At 37.9% G+C, this 19,845-nt stretch overlaps 1 protein-coding gene across 1 annotated transcript in view; it reads right to left on the minus strand.

Annotated features, from left to right (window-relative positions):
* Positions 1 to 2,128: 2,128 nt before the first annotated feature.
* LOC104278288 (von Willebrand factor A domain-containing protein 8-like) overlaps positions 2,129 to 19,845 on the minus strand; it is a gene marked incomplete at both ends in the record, with an annotated part of 46,952 nt that continues 29,235 nt past the window's right edge. The window contains 8 exons of the mRNA XM_009875213.1: positions 2,129 to 2,333; positions 4,555 to 4,636; positions 10,844 to 11,045; positions 12,756 to 12,910; positions 14,868 to 14,977; positions 15,634 to 15,759; positions 15,856 to 15,920; positions 16,387 to 16,503. Of these exons, the coding sequence (XP_009873515.1) occupies positions 2,129 to 2,333; positions 4,555 to 4,636; positions 10,844 to 11,045; positions 12,756 to 12,910; positions 14,868 to 14,977; positions 15,634 to 15,759; positions 15,856 to 15,920; positions 16,387 to 16,503 (1,062 nt within the window). The remainder of the gene's footprint in view (positions 2,334 to 4,554; positions 4,637 to 10,843; positions 11,046 to 12,755; positions 12,911 to 14,867; positions 14,978 to 15,633; positions 15,760 to 15,855; positions 15,921 to 16,386; positions 16,504 to 19,845) is intronic.

Genomic DNA, 19,845 nt, shown 5'->3' on the forward strand with positions numbered 1-19,845 from the left:
TCCAGTTCTGTAAGAACAGGTATCAGGAAATATTTAGCTGTACCTTTCTTGGCAGAGTAATTGCCTCTAGAATAGGAAACATTGGAGTTCTTGCTATGCTTACCTTACACAGGGAATCTACCTGAATATGTTTTCAAGCTAACAGAATCCTTTCATTTCCAGAACAAATGCCTCAATAAAATACTGCTTTTATGTCTAAGTCCTTTGAAAAATTGAGTTAAGTAGGAAAGGTGATGGCCTTCACCTCCAAAAAGCAAAGTATAGAGTTTACACAGCAATTACAAACCTATTATCTTCCTGTACGTATACATAAAACTAAATAAAAGATATAATTTATTGCCTATTGCTCTGTAATGCCTTTGTGAACTAAGTTTCTTAGATGTCATTATCTTTCCATTTAAAGCAAAGTGTAGAGACACAGAAGTTAGCGATACTAACGTAAGCCTGAATATCACGTAGGATGCTTTGTTTCAGCCCTGTAGCTCAAACCAAACAGTATGCCACTTTGAGTTCTGACCAACTCCTGACTTGTGTTAAAAGAGAAAGAAGAAAGATATTCTAAGCAGACTTTACCCTGAAATGTACCTACTAATCAGAGAGGCAGGCTGTCAGGAGAGAGAAATTCTACATCAGATCTTGAAAACTGCTGTGCGACTTCGAGAAAACTTCTTATTTTAAAAATCGTTAACTGGCACTACTAGTTAAATTACTTAAAATATTCTGATGATGTGTACTTTCCAAGCCATTATTGCCTAATACTTAGTTGACTACGATTGACAGTACATTAATACCATTGAATAAAACTATGGGTTATTTAAAAAAAATATAAAAAAGCAAGATAAGCAACTATTAAAACTGTTCCTCCTGGCTCTTTTGATATCTACTAGTCAACATGATCAGTAGATGTACTTGAGCTAGTGTAAAACGACTATATCTGACCATAAGATGGTGCTAGTGCTACTGCATTGGTAATAAAAATGGCACTGGTAAAGCAACAAACACCCACACAAACTGGCTACTGAGTAACAGTTTCTTTTTCTCATTACTTTTATGAAAGACATTTGTTGAGGTTCAGTAATAAGAACACGTCAGTTCTTGCACGGGTTTCCATAACTGCAGAACATCTTGTAGAAAGCGAGCTCAGAGTGGGAAAAGAAAGTGCAAGAACTGTGTGTTAGGCCTAGTAAATCTCATTCACACTTAAAATACCCAGACACCTTGCAAAAAGAAATACAGAGAGATCCAATTTAGAGAAGACTCATCCTGTTCTCTCATTCTAATGTACTGCAAAAATGGTTAGAGAAATTCATGAAACAGAAATAATTGCAATGGTAGACAGAGAGAATCTTCCTAGGCAAAAGTCATCTTCCTACGGCACACTCTAGTACTTCCAAGTAAAGTGATATGTTCTCCAATCCCTAATGGAAATTACAGATGCAGTTGAGCAGTCCTCGATTTTCCCCCTGTGTTACAATGGTGATCATTCATATTAGCCAGTACATTAATACCTGTGTATATAATACACACATATATATATACACACACAGCAAATGGGTATGTGCTGTATTTTTTCACCATCCTCCTAAATATTCCACTTGAGAACATGGCGTTATGGAGACCCTTGGAACTCTGCTCAGCTGTGAGAATTTTCAAAATTCACCAAAGACACTACTCTGAACTCAAGGCATCTTTCACCTAGGTTTCAAGTTTCTTTTCTGCAGTACAAACACAGTAATTTTTACCAAGTATTTGAACTCAGGAATAGTATATGCTTTCCTTAGAAATTAATTTCATTATTCTACACTTTGAAAGTTGCAGTTAAAAATCAGCAGGAGATAAAGAACTGATTTGCATTTAAATGTACTCGAATCTGGCAAAAACACAAACACTGCGAGACAAAGAGACCGTCAGTAACCATAATTATAGGGGTCACAAATAAGCTTTTTAATTAAGCTATCGTGCCTTTTTTTTTCCAGCAAAGCTGACTATTCAATTTTTCTCACAGGCATACACTTCTACTTCAAAGTGCTTTTTCAACACAGCTTTCCTTCCACCCCTCTCCGAGCTGAAAACTCTTTTGCCCCTCATTTTCTTAAATGTTTATCACTTCAGCTTTGTGAACTCCTACCTGCACAGGACGACCATCTTCTTCGCCGATCATGTTCCTCCAGTCCTGCAGGGACCGCTGGAGGCTGTCCAGCCCCGTCTCCCAAAGCCTTACACCACCTCCCAAGTCCACAGTAACCAAACCTACTTGTCCCAGTGGTGCCAACAGGGCATCAGCGTCCGATATCTGAGAGAGCCAAGATGTATATGGAGAGAGAGATTGCGAGCTGAAAAACAACCACAAGTAGTATCATGACTTTTCTCGAAGTTACCATTAGAAAGAGGGCATTTCTGTAGTTAAGGTGATGATTAAATGAAATTACATCCTCATTCCATGGGAGACTATAACTAAGCCCTGCAGACCCACTGTTTCATCTGAAACATTCCAGCTACTGAAACTGCATATGACCAACAGACACCTATTACTACAAAAAGCAGTATAAAAAACAGGCTGAAAGGTAATGTTTCTGCTATATCATAGAATCATAGAATTCTCAGGGTTGGAAGGGACCTTAAAGATCATCTAGTTCCAACCCCCCTGCCATGGGCAGGGACATCCCCCACTAGATCAGGCTGCTTAGAGCCCCATCCAGCCTGGCCTTAAAAACTTCCAGGGATGGGGCTTCCACCCCCTCTCTGGGCAACCTGTGCCAGTGTCTCACCACCGTCCAATCTGAACCGATCCATCTCTAGCTTCAATCCGTTGCCTCTAGTCCTATCACTATCTGACACCCTAAAAAGCTCCTCACCAGCTTGCTTGTAGGCCCCCTTGTATCTGAAAATAGTCTTTACAAAAAACTATAAAGAGTATGAAAATTTTCAAAATGTGTCACAAAAAAATATAAACCTACAGAAGATATAGGAGAGAACAAGATCTAGGCACTGAAGAAAATTCCTTTCCATCAGTTTAAAGTAACACCTTTCTCTACTGCTTTGACAAAATACAAAGATTTAAACACTCATTTAAAGATGGCACAGTTTTATGCACAGAGAGTCTTAGTACTGTTTTAAACAACCAACTTGCAGACAAAAATTTACTGCTGAAGCAGAGGGAAATTTCGACAAAGGGAAATTTAGACAAAGTAGCAAAGATTCTTTGCATTTTTTTAGTACTGCTAACGACATGCATAATGACTTGGCAACTTCCACAAATAACCACAATTAATAATCTTCAAAGATAAAAGAAGCAGTAACACATATGCCGCTACATTCACGACTGAAATGGCCAGGTACTAATGCAACTAAAGAAGAGTTAGCATTTGACTGGGCTAACTATGCCACAAGGAGGAAAGCTTGTTAGATTTTAGTATAGAACTATTCCTACATATATTTATCAGTTCTTAATAGAGTACATTTTCAAATCCGGGCTTCCGCTCAGATTTGTCATAAATAGGTTAAATCCTCATGCCAGGTTAAGGGCCATGATGTTGAAGCTTGGCTTTGTAATTTTCATAATTTCTTATAAAATCCTAGTGTAAAAACAAGTGTAATTCCCTACTATTTCTATGTTACTGCCTTACATTTCTGAATCACCGTGTAACATGTAGGCCAATGGATCAATTATAAGATGGTGAACAGTCCAATATTAATTCTATATTAATTAAACATTGCACAGATTATTACTGAAGCAGAATTAAGTGAAAAACAATTAATATTGTCATAAACATTAAATGGCTAGAATTAAAAAGAAAAAGTATAAAATACATGGGCTTCATGTATGTGCTATTCAAACATGCAAAGATGAGAGACTGCTATTTGGAACAAAAAGCGCTATTATTATTGCAGTGGTAAATGACAATTTGCAACTAAAATATATGTTTATATAACAAAACATTTGCAAATATGCTCTACAGTGGTGAGAGACAGATGTTAAAACCAAACAGAAGCCACATAGTCTGGCTACTTTAATGTACCAGACAAGATCCTTGTGCATCATGCAAGGTACTTCTGAGGGAATGTATACATTCCAAAGGGACAACCAAATATAAAGAAACTCAAGTTATTTTCAAGGTAAACTTTACACTGGACCAGAACTTGATTTCTGATATCCTAACACCTAGCACTGGATCATTCTGCCCGTCTTAACTAGACCTCAAAGGTAGAAAGAAAAGAAAATGAAAAACAAGACAGTAAAACAAAACAAAAGAGGGTAGAGGATAAAGTGGGTGTAGAGGGGGAAAGAGCAAAGGGAATAAAAACCAGAAGGTAAAGCTACCTTTCATATGTACTAATTAATTGCTACATTTTCATTGGTATCACCTAATAAACAGATAAAAAATGTTGACAAAAATATGCTGTAATAGTTGCAGAACTGTGCACACTAGGTATGAGTTACTCTTACTTTCCACATCAGAAGAAATATTTGTTATTCTCAAGTAATAATACACACTACACTCTCTTTGCTCTTCCTGTAAGACAGAGACTGCTCAAATCAACAAAATCAGTTACCTAGGAATAGCAATGTATTTGATTTTCTTTGAGTTAAGATCAGTTACTTCCAGGTACCCAGCAGCTTGTGGAGGAGTGACATCTGCAAATAAGCAAACATATTATTTTCCTGCTGCATGATTAACTGGTTATTGCATTTGCATTTAGCAGATTAAATTTAAACATTTCATTATACAGTACCTGTCAAGAAATTATAAGCTTTCACGTTCAACACAGGAGTACAACTTGCAAATACAAAATTGTTTTATTATTATGATAGCGAGCAACCAGACAGGCACAATTATAAAAGAATAAGGTATTTCTATAGCAAATGTCAAAATTACACTCAAATATAGCCCTACTCACAAAAGCATTAATCAGGCATTACTGCAATCCCTAACTCACTGCTTTTATCTGTCACTGAAGATAATGTCATATTGAGGAACGTTTCAAAACATTGTGCTTATGATTCCCACTTGAAAATTTCTCAATATATTAACCTACGTGTTGTTTCCTTAAACTGAACCACTCTTTCTGCAGGTAGATCCTCAGTATGCAGAGATTTTATAACTTCATAGTAAATAGCCCATGACTATCAGACATTTAATATTCAGAAATAAATCTGTGTGTTATGTGCCTACACTGGCTTTTGCCAATGTATGAGTAGACTCTTCCTCGGCTGAGAAGTGCCTTCCAGTAAGCAGTTGCATTTCATCTGTCTGGAATAAACTGAGTTTTTCAGAAAGGAAACTAGAAGACCAAATTACATTGCATAGTATGGGTACAAAATATCATTGTCACAAGATGAAAGTAAGCCTAGATTTCCTTCTGGAACAATATCTCTTTCACCTCCTCGAGAGTCTGATGGTACCTGCAGAAGTGTCGATGCTTGCATAAAACACACAGAGAAAGGATCAACAAGTCCAGTGGCATCAAGGGATCTAACATTCAAATGAGCATAACAAATAACCCACAGCAGCACTTTATGCATATCTATTTTATCTACATATCTATAGTATGCCTATCTACAGTAGCACATCTGTTGACTTTACTTATCTTCACAAAAATGGAAATATTGAACACAATAAAAACAGGGGAAAAAAGTCTGGAAAAATGCAGGTTTGTGGGCCACAGAGCACTTTTTGTTTTGCCTAGATTTTGTTACCATTTTAAAAAAATGTGCTCTCTCAGTAATAAAGGAGAATAAGACACACATTAACTTTTCTGATGGAGATCTAGAACATGGAGCTGACACTGAACTGAAGGGGGTAGAACTGTGGGGTAAGAATATAAAATCAGGTTAATAAATTAGGGAGAGAACACTAATCAACCAACTTAAAAGACAAAGGACTGTAGAGTAGGAAGCTGAAGCAAAGGTAATCAAATGTTTAAATGCAACGCAGGAAAAACTGGCCAGGCCCCAGGATTGCAGTCAAGAATCCTATAACGAAACAGGAACATCAGACCCAAACAAGCACAGTTTGTTGCTCTTTTGCTGAAGCCTGAGAAAGAAGAATAGTCATGCGCAGCAATAGATATCAAGCTTTAAGGAAAACATAGATACATGAGATAGTCCTGAGGATGACAGAGAGGTTAGAACAGATGGGCTATAATGACAGATGTAAGGAATTAACATTTTTTTAGTCTAAAAAGAGATTTTTTTTTGAAAAATCACATGTTCCGTAATACCAAAAAGATCCTTATAAAGAGAGCAATGCTATCCTGACTGAGTGGAGGTGACATGAAGTATTCAGTTCTGTTTACAGCAAAAAAGGCTGTGTACTAAGCAAAGCTTTTCTTATACACGGAGAGTGAAGCATTGCAACAGGCCAATTGTTTGACAAACATCAGTTGAGAAGAGTCTAAACATGCGTCATCCTGTCCCTATATAAATAGGTGGACCAGATCATGTGCTGAGGTTATTCCTGTAACTGTGTGTTACACTACATGTTGTTCCAGCTACTGTCACAGTAACAGAGATATACACTCTACACTCAGTAATAGACTGTTATTTTATATTCGTATATAGAATATGCTGAGAATCCAAGTAAATATTTGCTCTCAAGTAGCCCTCATTTCTATAGCCTTGTTTGCAGAATAAACATTAATACTTATTTGCTGGATTGTGCCATAGTCTCTTGTCTGAGTTTATATTTTGTGGCCATACATTTATTTGGCAGTCTTTGGGGAAATTACTACTCATTACAGTTTCTTTCCAAACATAACTATTATCCTAGTTTACAGTTCCAATAAAACATAAAGGAAATTATTTCTTTGTTTGTTGTTCCTCAAACAGTTTCAGTAATACGTACTGGAGCATGCTAGAGTCTGGCTGAGTACTTTGAATTATTAATCAGAATGGAAGGCTGTGTGCCAGAACTGACCAGTTGCCCAGAAGATGAGAAAGCAAGCCTGACAGATACACAAACCAAAGTGAAATTATAAAACAGCTTCTCAAAGACCACACAAGACATTAGTGAAAGACCTTCAAGGGATTGCCACAGAGTCAATTTTAAATAATAGGATGCCTTTGCTTCACTACACCTTCTCCTAGGAAAGAACACAAAGACTTATGAATGAAGCCTTGTACAACTTCCATCAGTAAGTAAAATTCCAGGTTTCCACTGCAGAAACAACGGCACAGGTGATTCACCCAGTGTCCAAAGGCCCCTATGAAGTATGTCGCACTGTTAGGAATAAGCAATACTGAATCTCCAAGGGACCAACACTGTTAAGCAGCCAGTAGCAGCTAAACGTGCATTCAGTTAAATATTCTGTCAACTAGCGAGACTGAGAGGCAGACTCCAGAAGAAACAATAGCCCGGCAGAGAGAGTTGCAAATACAAGATCTCAAATGGGCACAGTAAGGACTAGCACCTTATTAAAGTCTCACCTACCAAGTGAGTGCATGAAGGCACGTCTCTTTTCTCCTGCCTTCCCTTTTCACTTGGAAAGACTTTAAATTCGTGCCATAACAACGGCAATGCTAGGTCCCTCTAATCTAATATCATGACTCCAGGAGTAGTTAGATGCTTGAAAAGTGCAAGAACGGACAAGAACACATGATATTTTCCTTAAGTCCCAAAGCAGTTCCAATCTAGGGGCTTCTTAAGCTGAATGTGGTGCCTCTGTTTTTATGTCTATGTATTTAGTAACTTTCCATGAGTTTGTCCAGTTTTCCTTTGGATCCATGTTTGGGCATTCACAGCATCCTTTGGGAAGCAGTTTCACAGGTTGTTTCCCCACTTTGTGAAGAATCAGTTCTCGTCTGTTTTGAGGAAGTTCCTACTAGTTTCATCCACTGACCCCTAAATCCATTACTGAGTTTATAATTGCTGGTTTTTTCACATCTCTATGCCAAACATGTTCTTGTGGAACTCCACCACATGGTCCTTTCCGAATCTTGCTCCACACACAGGAAATTTGGCCAAGGTAATCTCGGTTATCTCTGTGGCCTTGTCATGAATTTATCCCAGTTCATCCCTCTCTCACCTCGAGATGGAGGACCAAAGCCACACAGTGTTAAGGACACATGGATTTACCCAACAGCATAAAGATGTTCTCGGTTTTTTCTCTTTCTTCCCTAGGAATTCTTAACATTTAATTTGCTTTTTTTTTGACTGCCACTAAGCTTTGACTTGATATTTTAATGAAACTATCATCATAACACCAAAGTCGTGCTCCTGAGAGTTACTGACCAGTCCCATAATTTCAGATGTGGAATTAGGAATCTTTCTTTCTTCCTTCAGGTATACTATATTCATCTATACTGAATTTCATCTGCCATTTCTATTGCGGTCAGCATTGTAGTCCTTCTGTAATCCTTCATGGAGAAGCCTTCCTACCATGAATAATAACCAGTATCATCAGGAAACAATGTCCATTCTTTTTCCCATTTTTTTCATGACTGTGCTCCGTAGCACAGGTTTCTGTAGGACTCCGTTCAGAGATTCTCCTCTACTAGAAAAACTGGCCATTAACTGATAAATGGATATGTCTGAAGTCCTGAAAAAAGGCTATGGAATAGAAAAGCTAGAGTTTTGCTCAGGGCTGATTTAACTGAATCAGTAACGTCATATTAAATGCAACTCATTTAAGATCAATTTTGGTAATTCATAAATTAAAACATCATTTAGAAAAAAAAATCAATTATAATGATCTTCAAGAAGGCCTTAAATCTGTCAACTTAGCTAGTCATAAAGCACTGTACAAACTATACTTTATAAAATTTTCTGTAAGTTTAAAGCTATCCATCACTATTCATGAATATATATCTCACCATAACTGAGTAAAAAAAAAGTTAGTATCTTGTTCATCTGTAACAGCAGATATAAATGAAATTGCTCAGTCAGACAGAAATCAATTCTCAGACAGGTAACTTGCTCAGGTCAGTAGTATCCAGGATTCATGAAGAATGTCCCATTTCTTAATTATATTAATATAGCACTATAAAGTGTTATATACCACAGTAACTTAAAACACTTTTAGAAATACCTGTCAGGATCTCAATTTTTTTTGGAAGCACTGTATCCCTCCCTCACTCTCAAACTAATAAACTGATTTTAACAAAAGCTCAGAAGATTTACCTTCCGAATTTTTATATCATCTACTTCAGAGTCAGAATTTTTTTCTACCATGAAGGTCTAAAAAAATGACTCAGTCTGACCCTTCAACAGATTATAAAGTATGAGAAGATTACAGCCTGAAATGGTACAACTACTGTCAAGATAGTCATGTTAATTCTAACTATGTTTTATTAAGTTTGATTCTTTTAATAGCTAACCTTTTCTTTAGAAATGTAACTTCAGTTTTCTACCCTATTTACATCCTTGACTTTGTTTCTTTAGTCAGGTAATTGGTTTATCCTTCTGGTAATAAATAAAAGGTTTTGCTGACGAGTTAAAAAAACCTGCCATTCCACCATATACAAATATTGTTGGGTTTTTCTCTTTTGATAGTGACCTTTCCCTGGAGATTTCTAGAGCTAATGCAAACGTCACAAATGCTGTTATTTACCACAAACTGGTATCCTTTTATTTATTGGCTGAAGAAGCTTGGCATGGCAGCATAAAAAAGCCCGAAGGTCTGCAGTCTGTACCTGCTTTATTAGTGTACAAGTGGAAGACGGTTTTGCTGTATGTAAATGTTGCTCTTGCAAGATCAAAAAAGCCTCGATTTCTTTAGTTTGAAGAGAAGGCAGATGTGACTGAAGTTTACAAAGTCATGAAGGTGATGGTTAAAGTGAATGCACCCAACCCTGCAATGATAGAATATGGGGCACTTTGTAAACCTGGTAGGAGATCAGTGGATAAGAGAGAACAGTGAACTTGTGATCTTGCTGTGGAAACACACCAGTTCAAAGATGGACCAGACAAACTTGTGAAAAACAGGTCCATGAAAGGAGATCTCAAAACCAAGGCAGGGATATCCCCTGCAACATCCCTAGTGAAACAACTGCAAAAGCTGAGAAATTATGAAGGGAAGGACTCACACACATTCCCAGAACAACCTCTCCTATTGGTCCTGCTGGAGACAGAATACCAAGTTAGACAGACAACAGATTTCAGAGAATCATAGAATCATAGAATGATTTGTGTTGGAAGGGATCTCAAAGATCATCAAGGTTCAACTCCCCTACCAAGGCAGGGACATGTCCCACTAGATCAGGCTGCTCAATGCTCCATCCAGCCCAGCCTTAAACACTTGTGCGCCTGTGATGCGTTGAACAGAGGCAGGAAATGCTGTGGAAGCTGACTGATGAATTGGAATGATCATATTCCTGCAGCTGGTTCCCAGTGTGGACGAGGGAGATCACACCTACTGAGACATTCACAGTGTAAGTAGCCTGTTAATTCCTCAGAAGTATAACTCAACATGTTAATAAAATTAATTTAAAAAACGAGTGCAACTACTCTCCTTTCTCCTCAAACGATTGCTTTGTGATTCTTTAAAAACATTTTGGAATAAACACTTGTGCGCCTGTGTTGTGTTGAACAGAGGCTGGAAATGCTGTGGAAGCTGACTGATGAATTAGAATGACCATATTCCTGCAGCTGGTTCCCAGTGTGGACCGAGGGAGATCACACCTACTGAGACATTCGCAGTGTAAGTAGCCTGTTAATTCCTCTGAAGTATAATTCAACATGTTAATAAAATTAATTTCAAAAACGAGTGCAACTACTCTCCTTTCTCCTCAAACGATTGCTTTGTGATTCTTTAAAAACATTTTGGAAAAAATTCATGAGTGACTGCAGTTTACAAAACAAAAACAAGTGTGTACAGCTGCAGTAAAAGTATATGAACCTCTTACCTTTTGGGTAAATGTCTTTCAGAGGCACATCTCCAGGTGCTAAAATTCTGGCTATTTGATTAGAAGCCAATAAAGTCACACAATTGGTTTGTTTTGCAGCTCCTGTTTTCCTCCGGGCTCCATAATAAAATGAATCAGAAGGAGGAGCACGTTTGTGACTCAGAGAGGAGTTTCTTTTCCAGCTATACACTTCACTAGGAGACTGCAAGAGAGAAGGAGTCTATTGAACAAAACTTTACCATTATTTGGCCTAAGAACAAATGTTTCTTGTTAAATTCCACTTCTTATGTAATTTCAAATAAAATTTATGTACTACGGTTACCTCTCACGTCACCACATGACACGGAAAAGACCTGGATTACTTTGTCATTAAAAACCCCTATAGGAGTGAAAAAAATCAGACCACCTACATACATTTTGGTGAATTGAGATTCTCTGAGATATGAAGTTGAATCAATAATTTTTTTCATGCTGAACCAGGAACAGAAAACACTGAAACAACCTAATCTGGAACCAAACTATGTAACCAACGGTTACTATAATCTAAGTTTCCACTAATGTAGATAAATACAAACAGATATTTCAGCAATGAATTCAAAGGTAGGCATTAAGGCTGGCATTTGGCTCCAGATTCAGAGACATAAACGCAGGTGTCCACAAATGAGCCCGCTGCTTCTTCTCCCCCTACAGTCAGTAGAGTCTAAAGAATAAATCATCTCATCTTGAATAAGTCCTCTACATTTTGGCTGCCGAGCATTGCTACCACGAATAGCAGGTCAGATACCTTGTTCACACTAAACACCTACACCACTGAACACTGAATGTGAAGTTCTGTCCCACCATCCTCACATTCATCCTTAGCATCCCCTCTCTGACTCTCATACAGACAACGAAAACCACGTGTGAGGACAGACAGAGCCTTGGTCTAAATCAGGGAGAGCAAAATGCTTCATCACCAGTGTTGGTATTGGAGCGTGTAGCATCTTTAGTACTCCCTCATTTAGATCACCTCTCTTTTTCAGCAATAAACTCACATTATTATGAATAATATGAAAAGTGAGTATAATCAATTTGGTAATGTAGATCAAAATCAAGTAAAACTCAAAAGGTAACTGCAAAGACAGGGAAAGTCATATTGACAAAAGCATGTTTTTGAATAATTTTGCATTTCAGAGTATTTTCTTCAAACATTTGGCTTTCTCAAAACTTATGTCTATTACCAGTTAAATTTTCTAATTTGTCCGATTTCTTAAGCAAATATGACATAGAATTATTTATTCCAAAGAACCACCCTTTTTATATATCACTAGGTAGTAAATATAAATAAATCCAAAGAACTAAACATACTGTTTTTATTTTCTCCATGTTTATGCCCACTCCTTGCAACAGCCTTTGTCATTACACTGTTAAGTTTCACTTTCCTTTCTGGTCCTTTTCTCATTGTGTCACAGGAATGAGTACAATTACACGCAGTATTTACACTTAATTACATTATTAACTAGCAAAGGAACTCTCTATAGATTTGTTACCATTTTTTGCATCTTTTTTCTTTTTCTTAAATCTAGAGTCTTGCTAGCTGCTGCACACCAAGTAAAACGTTCACATGCAACAGTCCAAAAGGATACCAATACCCCTTTTCTCAGTGGTTACATTTAATTAAAAAACTATAAAAACACGATTTAAAAAATTTTTAAAAATATTATAAAAATAGTGCTCTAGCCAGCACTATTCAGAACTTACCTACAACGAATTTTATCTGTCCTAGACATTATTATTTGTCTATTATATTCCCTTCTTTCCCCATATCATTTGGTAAACAGGTATTTAACTGAATAAATGTATCTACAGAACAGGTATTTAGAGAATAAAGGAGATTATATGACTTCATTGTATAGTAACGCTGAGTATTTACCAAGAGGTCTGGGAAACCGACAACAATAGTAGCATAACTCTGTTCATCCGCAAAAATCCTGTTGGGGGAGCTGATCTTTTGTCCCACAGCTGCACTGAGGTTCTCTGAAGAGAGCTGGTCACTTGAAACTGCATGTGGCACACACAGTTCTGAAGCTAAACAGGGAAATTAAACAAAATGAAAGTCATTAAATCCAGATGTGCAGTAGGAAACTCTATTAACTGTAAGAGTGCTGAGCACTGATCATTGCTGTTACTTTGAGCGCAAAATTACCAAAAAGCAGAATATTTGATTATACTATACTGTAACACAGAAAAGAAGTCAGGAAATAATTTTTGTGAAGTTAAGTATTTAAAATCAGGAAATACTAACTTTGTAGTTGCTTATACCACTTAATTTCGCCCTCTACTGTGCAAATGAGGCAGGAAGCCTATGGAACAGAACAGCGCGTGACCTCATCGAAGATTGTTATAATGCAAATGCACAAAAAGGCAAAATGTAGGTTTGCAAAGGTAAGTCTCAATGTGACATTTCTTGGTAGCTGTCTTGCTGCCTTTACAATTTAAACAACATTGTTTGTAGCACATTTCTGGTAAATAATTATCTAGTTCTCTTTATCTTTAAGCTAAGAAAAAAGAAATTTTATTCTGTGCAACTGCAACAGCGCTTTACCTTGCCTCAAATTATCAACATAGTCAGAATCTTTAGTTCTGCAGCATACGCCGCTTCCGTTTCAATGGGCAGATTATCTCGTTTACCTGGCAGCGGGAGAAAATCTTTCCTCCCTCAGAGGATGAATGGGCTACTGGTTTGGGTCAGGGGCAAACCCACACTGGTCTACCTTTTCTTAGTTCTCCTGTCACAGGTTCTGCCTCAAAGAATGAGAACAAGCTGAAGATACTACATTCTGGGTTTGCTGGATCATTTGGAAAAAAGCAGAGAGGGGATATGATAACTTTTTAGATTTGAAGAAATAAGATAACAAGAGATAAAAATAGCAGAAAAAGCATGCAGCAAGAAACTGTCCACAAATACTTTGAGACTGGAAATTATAATAACATTTCTACCCATCTGAGGAACGACACTCTGTAATGGTTTCTAACTAAGGTAGTAAGAGGAAGGAAACTACTGTGTTCTGATGAAGCTTGATAACTTGGTAGAGTAAACTGTACAAGAGATAAAAAGGATCCTAGATATTTAAGTTGTGGTTAGAGACTGTGGGATCCAATCTGCTGTCATGTGTGTAAGAAAAGTCGTATTTGTTATCTGTCAGTAACATTTGCTTGTATCATGTTTATACTGTGTTAATCTCATTCGTTGTACTTATTCTAGCCACAAGGACCAGGGCAAAACTTTTTTCCTTTTTAACAGATACAAAGTGTTTTCTCTGTTTTTTTCCTCTGTCTCTCTAAGGCACACTGGAGATAGGGCAAAACCCTATCTGTTCGGGAGGGATGCATATGTACTTCCAGTGTTATTAAATCACCTAGACTAAAGGTATTGTGCACTGTGACCAAATGCTCAGCATTTAAAATGTCATCAGATTTGAAGACAGGCAGATCTGATGGGGCAGAATGCCGACCACTGGAGATTTTTGCCTTCTTCTGTAGCTAAGACATGCCTCTACGCCTGGCACCACCTGGGAATTTTACTAAGCAAAGTCCCCCTATCGTTTAAGACATGTGTGATAGCCACAAGGGCCTCCTGCACACTTTTTGCAGAACTTTAGAAACTGTGGCTTCTGGTATGTTTTAATAGTAGGTCTTCTGTATTTTTGTAAGTGTTGGGAAATGTCTTCTAGCTCATCTGAGCGTGTGTAACAGTCCTGCAATGGCACAGAGACTGCACTCATCAACATATTTGGTCCATGACTGAGGGTCTTAAATGCTACAATGAAACAAAGATGCTTTATTCAAACAACCTGAAGTTTGAGCATGGAATTTGCCCTGCTTTGTGAAAAGTTATTATCAACCAAACATGATAAGGAAAGGACAAAAAGAGAATCAGAGAGAAGGTTACCCAGACCTTTAAAGTAAAAGAGCCTTGTTTGTGCAGCTGCAAACACAGAAATGATAAAAAAAAAAAAGAACAAGCCAAGCTCGCATTCAATACCCGTTGTTAAGCCAAATCCCACGTCAGCTGGCTCTTCACTCAATGCATACAGCTGGCAAACCTCACTGTCTTCAGCTTCCATATGGGCACGCTTGGTTAAAAGAAATTTCCTGTAAAGGATACACATTTATAATAATTCCTGATTAAGCTTGTACTCTAAGCAAGGAAACAAGGACTTCTGTCTTATGAAACAGTGAAAACATTCTACATTTATATAAACAAGGTTATCAACACCTTTTGCTAAAACTGAATATGATTTAGTTTACATCTGTGACATAGGAAAGGGTAAGCCAGCAAGCGGCAGACTTGTCTTCTGGTAACTACTTACACGTCGTTATTTGTTGAGCAAAAATTTTGTGCAAAAATAAGACAGCAGAGTAATATTTCTTTCACATGACCATGAAACTAAAGCAAGCAGGCACTAACTCAGGACGATGTGTCTGTATTTCCAAAGCTAGGCTGAACAGCTTTCTCATTTCTAATAAGACCAATACCACCTCAGTAAAATAGTATTAACATGCCTACAATCAAAGCTAGTCCAGATTTTCAAAGGCATGAATTTAGGAAGGCTCATCCTGTTCATTGCCTACTCTAAAAGCTTACCTGCACTTTCACCAGAGCAAATCTGCATCTTAAACACTAACTGTTTAAGTCTATTCAGTCTCACAAACTGAAAAAACAACTCTGAGACCAGGAGTGAAACTCCTGAACATAAACAAGACATAAACAATGAATAATGCCATCAAGAAAACTAGGCTTAACTAACTGATTTGTTTCATTTTCCACTAAGAGCCACCGGTCTTCAGCTGCCAGGAAAAGAGATTTCAGATTGATCGGAAGCGAGATGGTATGAGTTTGACCTTCTAATACATCCAGTACAATAAGGCGGTTTCTGTAAAATTGGAAACCAAGAAAATAATCAGACAGGGTTGTACATGAGTAAATCTCTTATAAATCAATATAATACAAGGATATAATTTACTCTCACCCTGCTTCTTTGTAGAACACCAGCCAGTTTTTGTGTGAAAACTCTCGGCACATTTTGTAGTTGCTCTGTATAGAAACACATCATACAGGAATTAGTGCTTGTCACATTTGTCCCATTGAGTTTCCCTGACTCCTCTGAAAGTGCACTATGTTTTGCTATTATTTCAAATAATCCATGGCATTAATCATCTCTCAAAATGCTATCTAGTCTGTCGTGTCCCAAGTCAAGCAATTGCATCACAACTGAGTTCATTATTTTGGACATAATCCCCTGTAACAAAACGTTCCATTATTCCCACTTCTATCTCCAATGAGGGATATTTTAAAGACACCTATCCTCAGACAAGACAATTTACTTATATTTTTCATTTCACTATTCCATAACAAACCTATTTTATGTGTAAGGCATTTAAACATACATAAGAGTAAATAATTAAGTGCTTGGGCCATAAAACCAGAAAGATAAATGATCCTGAGGCAATTTTTCCAATAAAGAGCTTTATTTAAAAAAAAAGCAGGTGCTATTCCTCACCATCTCTTCTTTGCTGCCCCACCAAGCTGTTCTCTTAGGAGACTCCTGATCATCTAGTGTAAGCAACAGTCGGCGAAGGGTACCATTGTTTGTATCCAGCAACAACACGACGTTGCTCTGTAAATGAAAAGCAGATCCGTGTGCATCTCAAACCCATTTATGCGACTACAATAAAACTATGTGAAGCACTTCTGCAACTCTATCAACTTAGGACAGTTTGAAAAGGTAACCTAGGTTCTGCTGGAAAATGTAGGGTGAATCTTCTCAGCTCCTTTTAATGCTCATGGAGAAATTCAAAGGGACCTAGAGGAAAGTAATGGAGGGACAAGGGGCAATGGTTTTAAACTAGAGCAGGGTAGACGCAGACTAGATATCAGGAAGAAGTTCTATACAATGGTGTGGCAAAATACTGAAACAGGTCGCCCAGAGAGGTGGTGGAGGCTCCATCCCTGGAGGCATTCAAGGTCAGGCTTGATGAGGCTCTGAGCAATCTCATCTAGTGAAAGATGTCCCTGCTCACTGCAGGGGGGTTGGACTAGATGGCCTTAAAGGTCCCTTCCCGTCCAACACATTCTATGATTCTAAGAAATTCAACTGCAGAGGTTAACTACGTGGAAAAAAGGGCTGGGATGATATTCTGGTTTTTTGATAATGTTTTATCTGTACATCTCACATTCACATCTGTATAAACCCTAGGAACTAGACTAGTCTGGCTTACATGTTCGAGCTGTAGTCAGTCACAAGAGAGAGACATATCAGTTTTGTTCCGTCAAGTCACTAAAACATTTCATTTTTTATGTTTTCTTAGCATTCTTCTAAAGTACCCATTATTTAAATTATACTGAAGGTGAAAAACCAGTGAGAGGAGAAATGACTTAGTACTTTCCAAGTTCATGCTTCGGATACTGTGGAGCCTATTAAATATCCCAGTGCATGAAAATCCTTCTGTGAGTGTATGCTCAGACAACTTACAGTGTCAAAGCTGTTGGAGGACGGAGGGATGACTCGAGAGGATGGAGATCAGAAGTAGAAAGGATCCTGAATGCAACGGTGCAAGTGTCCTCCACATACCTTATGTGGAAATACGGCACGCTAAATTTTGAACTTCTTTAGGTTTCTCTGTTTGTTACTCTGTGCCCCAGGGTTAACTCATGCTGTCGAATGATGGGGCTGTTTTAAATGCCTCTTTTTACAAAGTACTATAGCTGCTCCTAATGTGTTTAACTAAGAATTCAAGAGAACAGTCATTCGGGGCTGACCTTAACTGCATCAAATGAAATTTAAAAGGTACAAAAGAACAAGTTAATTAAGCCTTGGGTTGAATTTTTTGTTTGCGATTCAAGGAAACATTAGGTTCTGCAAGAACATTAGGTTCTGTAAGGACTTACTAAAAGTAAACTGTCTACGTACGACATCTGCAATAACGCACGATAGATGTTAAGGGAGTAAAATATAAATTCCCACAAATTCTCCCAAATAAAACAAATGCAAACTATCTGAGTCACAGTGGTGTTGTTCTTTTTGGGTACTTTCACTAGGATTATTTGGGAGAAATAACTTTAATAATGACAGTAATTTGAAGCTAAATATGGTAAAGCATTTAAAATATTACCATGTTATTTGGCGCATTTGGGAATTTCAGCTAGAGTTCAATACTTCTAAAAAAAGAAGTTTGCTTATGTATTACAAACCAAAATTATAGAAATGTAGCTAAGGAAAAGAAGTAGGGCATTTGCTTTGGATTTTGGTTTTCTGCCATATTTTATTTATACAATTCTGCAACAGCACCACTCTACCGAAGCAATGCATTAGCCTTCCACGCGAGATAAAGAACACATACGAATCAACTACATTCTTGCACTTTGCGTTAAACTTAGGAGAGCAGTTGGTAACATAAAAAGCCTCTCTACTCCACCCCTTTTGATGTTAATGGTTTCCTTCTGTGCTAAGTGACTGATGTATATTCTGTCTGTGTTTAAGAATAGATTTTTGCGTCACTTGCAAACACATCCAAGAGCAGCTTTGGCAACTCTTCAAGTGGGCTGGGAAAAGATGTTAGTGTGCAATTCCGCCCTGTTTGTTCTTGAGTGGGAGAAAAGTAACCTTTGGGCGACCTCCCGACCCCAATGTCTGGAATTCCAAACTCTGGACAGATGCAATAACCAATCTTGTGAAGTGGTGTGCCTTTATTTTTAGTTACTGCAAAGTTTCCCTTTCCTTACTGCTGTTGTTATTTTAGCCAGCATTTTCCTTTTAAAAGTCCTTAAACCAAACAGGGCTGTGATTTCACTTTGCTGGTATGGGAAGTTGTTCCTTATGGTCTCGTAGATGGAAAGAAGCGCTAGGAGGAGGAATACACTCCAATTTCAAAGCGGGGCAGTACAAATAATTCAGTTTAACCCTCTTGTATTCTTCTCCCCAAACTCAGTTTCGTTCTCTTCTGCCCTCAATGCTCACAGTCTGAGCGAGCAGGCTTGCAAAGACAGACTCTTCTCAGCTGTTAGCTTCAGATGAGGCTTATTCTTAGCTTGGCAGGGTAATCCCTCTGTATCTTTCCTTGCCTTCTGTCCCACGTGCATCCTATCAGTGCTACTCAAGGACCCCTTGAGTGACGCACACTTAACAATCCTGACGCTGTAAATTTTAGGCACAGATACAGATATATTGCTCATTAGGTTCAAGTGAAAAAACATGTGCAGTAATTCATAGTTTGGGGCTCAATCCTCCATGCTTTCAGAGGTAGAGAAATGTAGGCATGTAGCTAACTGGTCTTCTAATTAATGCAAGTGGTGGCTTTCAGATGATTTGGAAGACTTGACTATATTAGAGATTTCAGTGAACTGAGAAAATCAAGTAAAGATATAAGCTTTGTGCTTAAAGAAAACAAAAGTCCACCTTTTCTATGGAAGACACACACCTCTCCATTTAAGCACACCACTGATTTTCTGTAAGGTGTGCTTATAGAAAAGGAAAGTCTTATAAAATATCCAAAAAAAAGAAGAGAATTCAGGAACTCCAACTAGTTTTTGAAAACAAAAAAATCCTTCCTCCTGAAAACGTTTATCAGAATATTGTTAGGACTAGACACTTCAGACCTTACTTCTAGTACATTGCAGGTTCTTCCATTTGCAGGTCCCTACTTGTGTTCCAGGCTAGTTCACAAACTGTTAAAAAAGCCTTCTTTAAAGGATGTTTGCCATCTCCTATCCGTAGTGCGCGAGGCGGATCTCTGTGTCAGCTTCTGTGTCACAGACTCCCTCACTCCCTCACTATCTGAGAGCTTTGACAAAGAGCTCCAGCAGCACGTAAGACAGGGAAAAGCACTTCCCTCCCTCCCTTCCTGACCCAGAAAGATAAAAGCGGAGTTAAAGGATGTTCTCTGAGGTAGACTGTAGGTTACTCTGTCTGCTCAGTCGTAGCCTTTCAACACAGCAAAGTAAGAAAAAACAGAAGTCTGCA

The sequence above is a fragment of the Apaloderma vittatum genome, unplaced genomic scaffold, assembly GCF_000703405.1.
Source record: "Apaloderma vittatum isolate BGI_N311 unplaced genomic scaffold, ASM70340v1 scaffold21008, whole genome shotgun sequence".
Classification (NCBI taxonomy): domain Eukaryota; kingdom Metazoa; phylum Chordata; class Aves; order Trogoniformes; family Trogonidae; genus Apaloderma; species Apaloderma vittatum.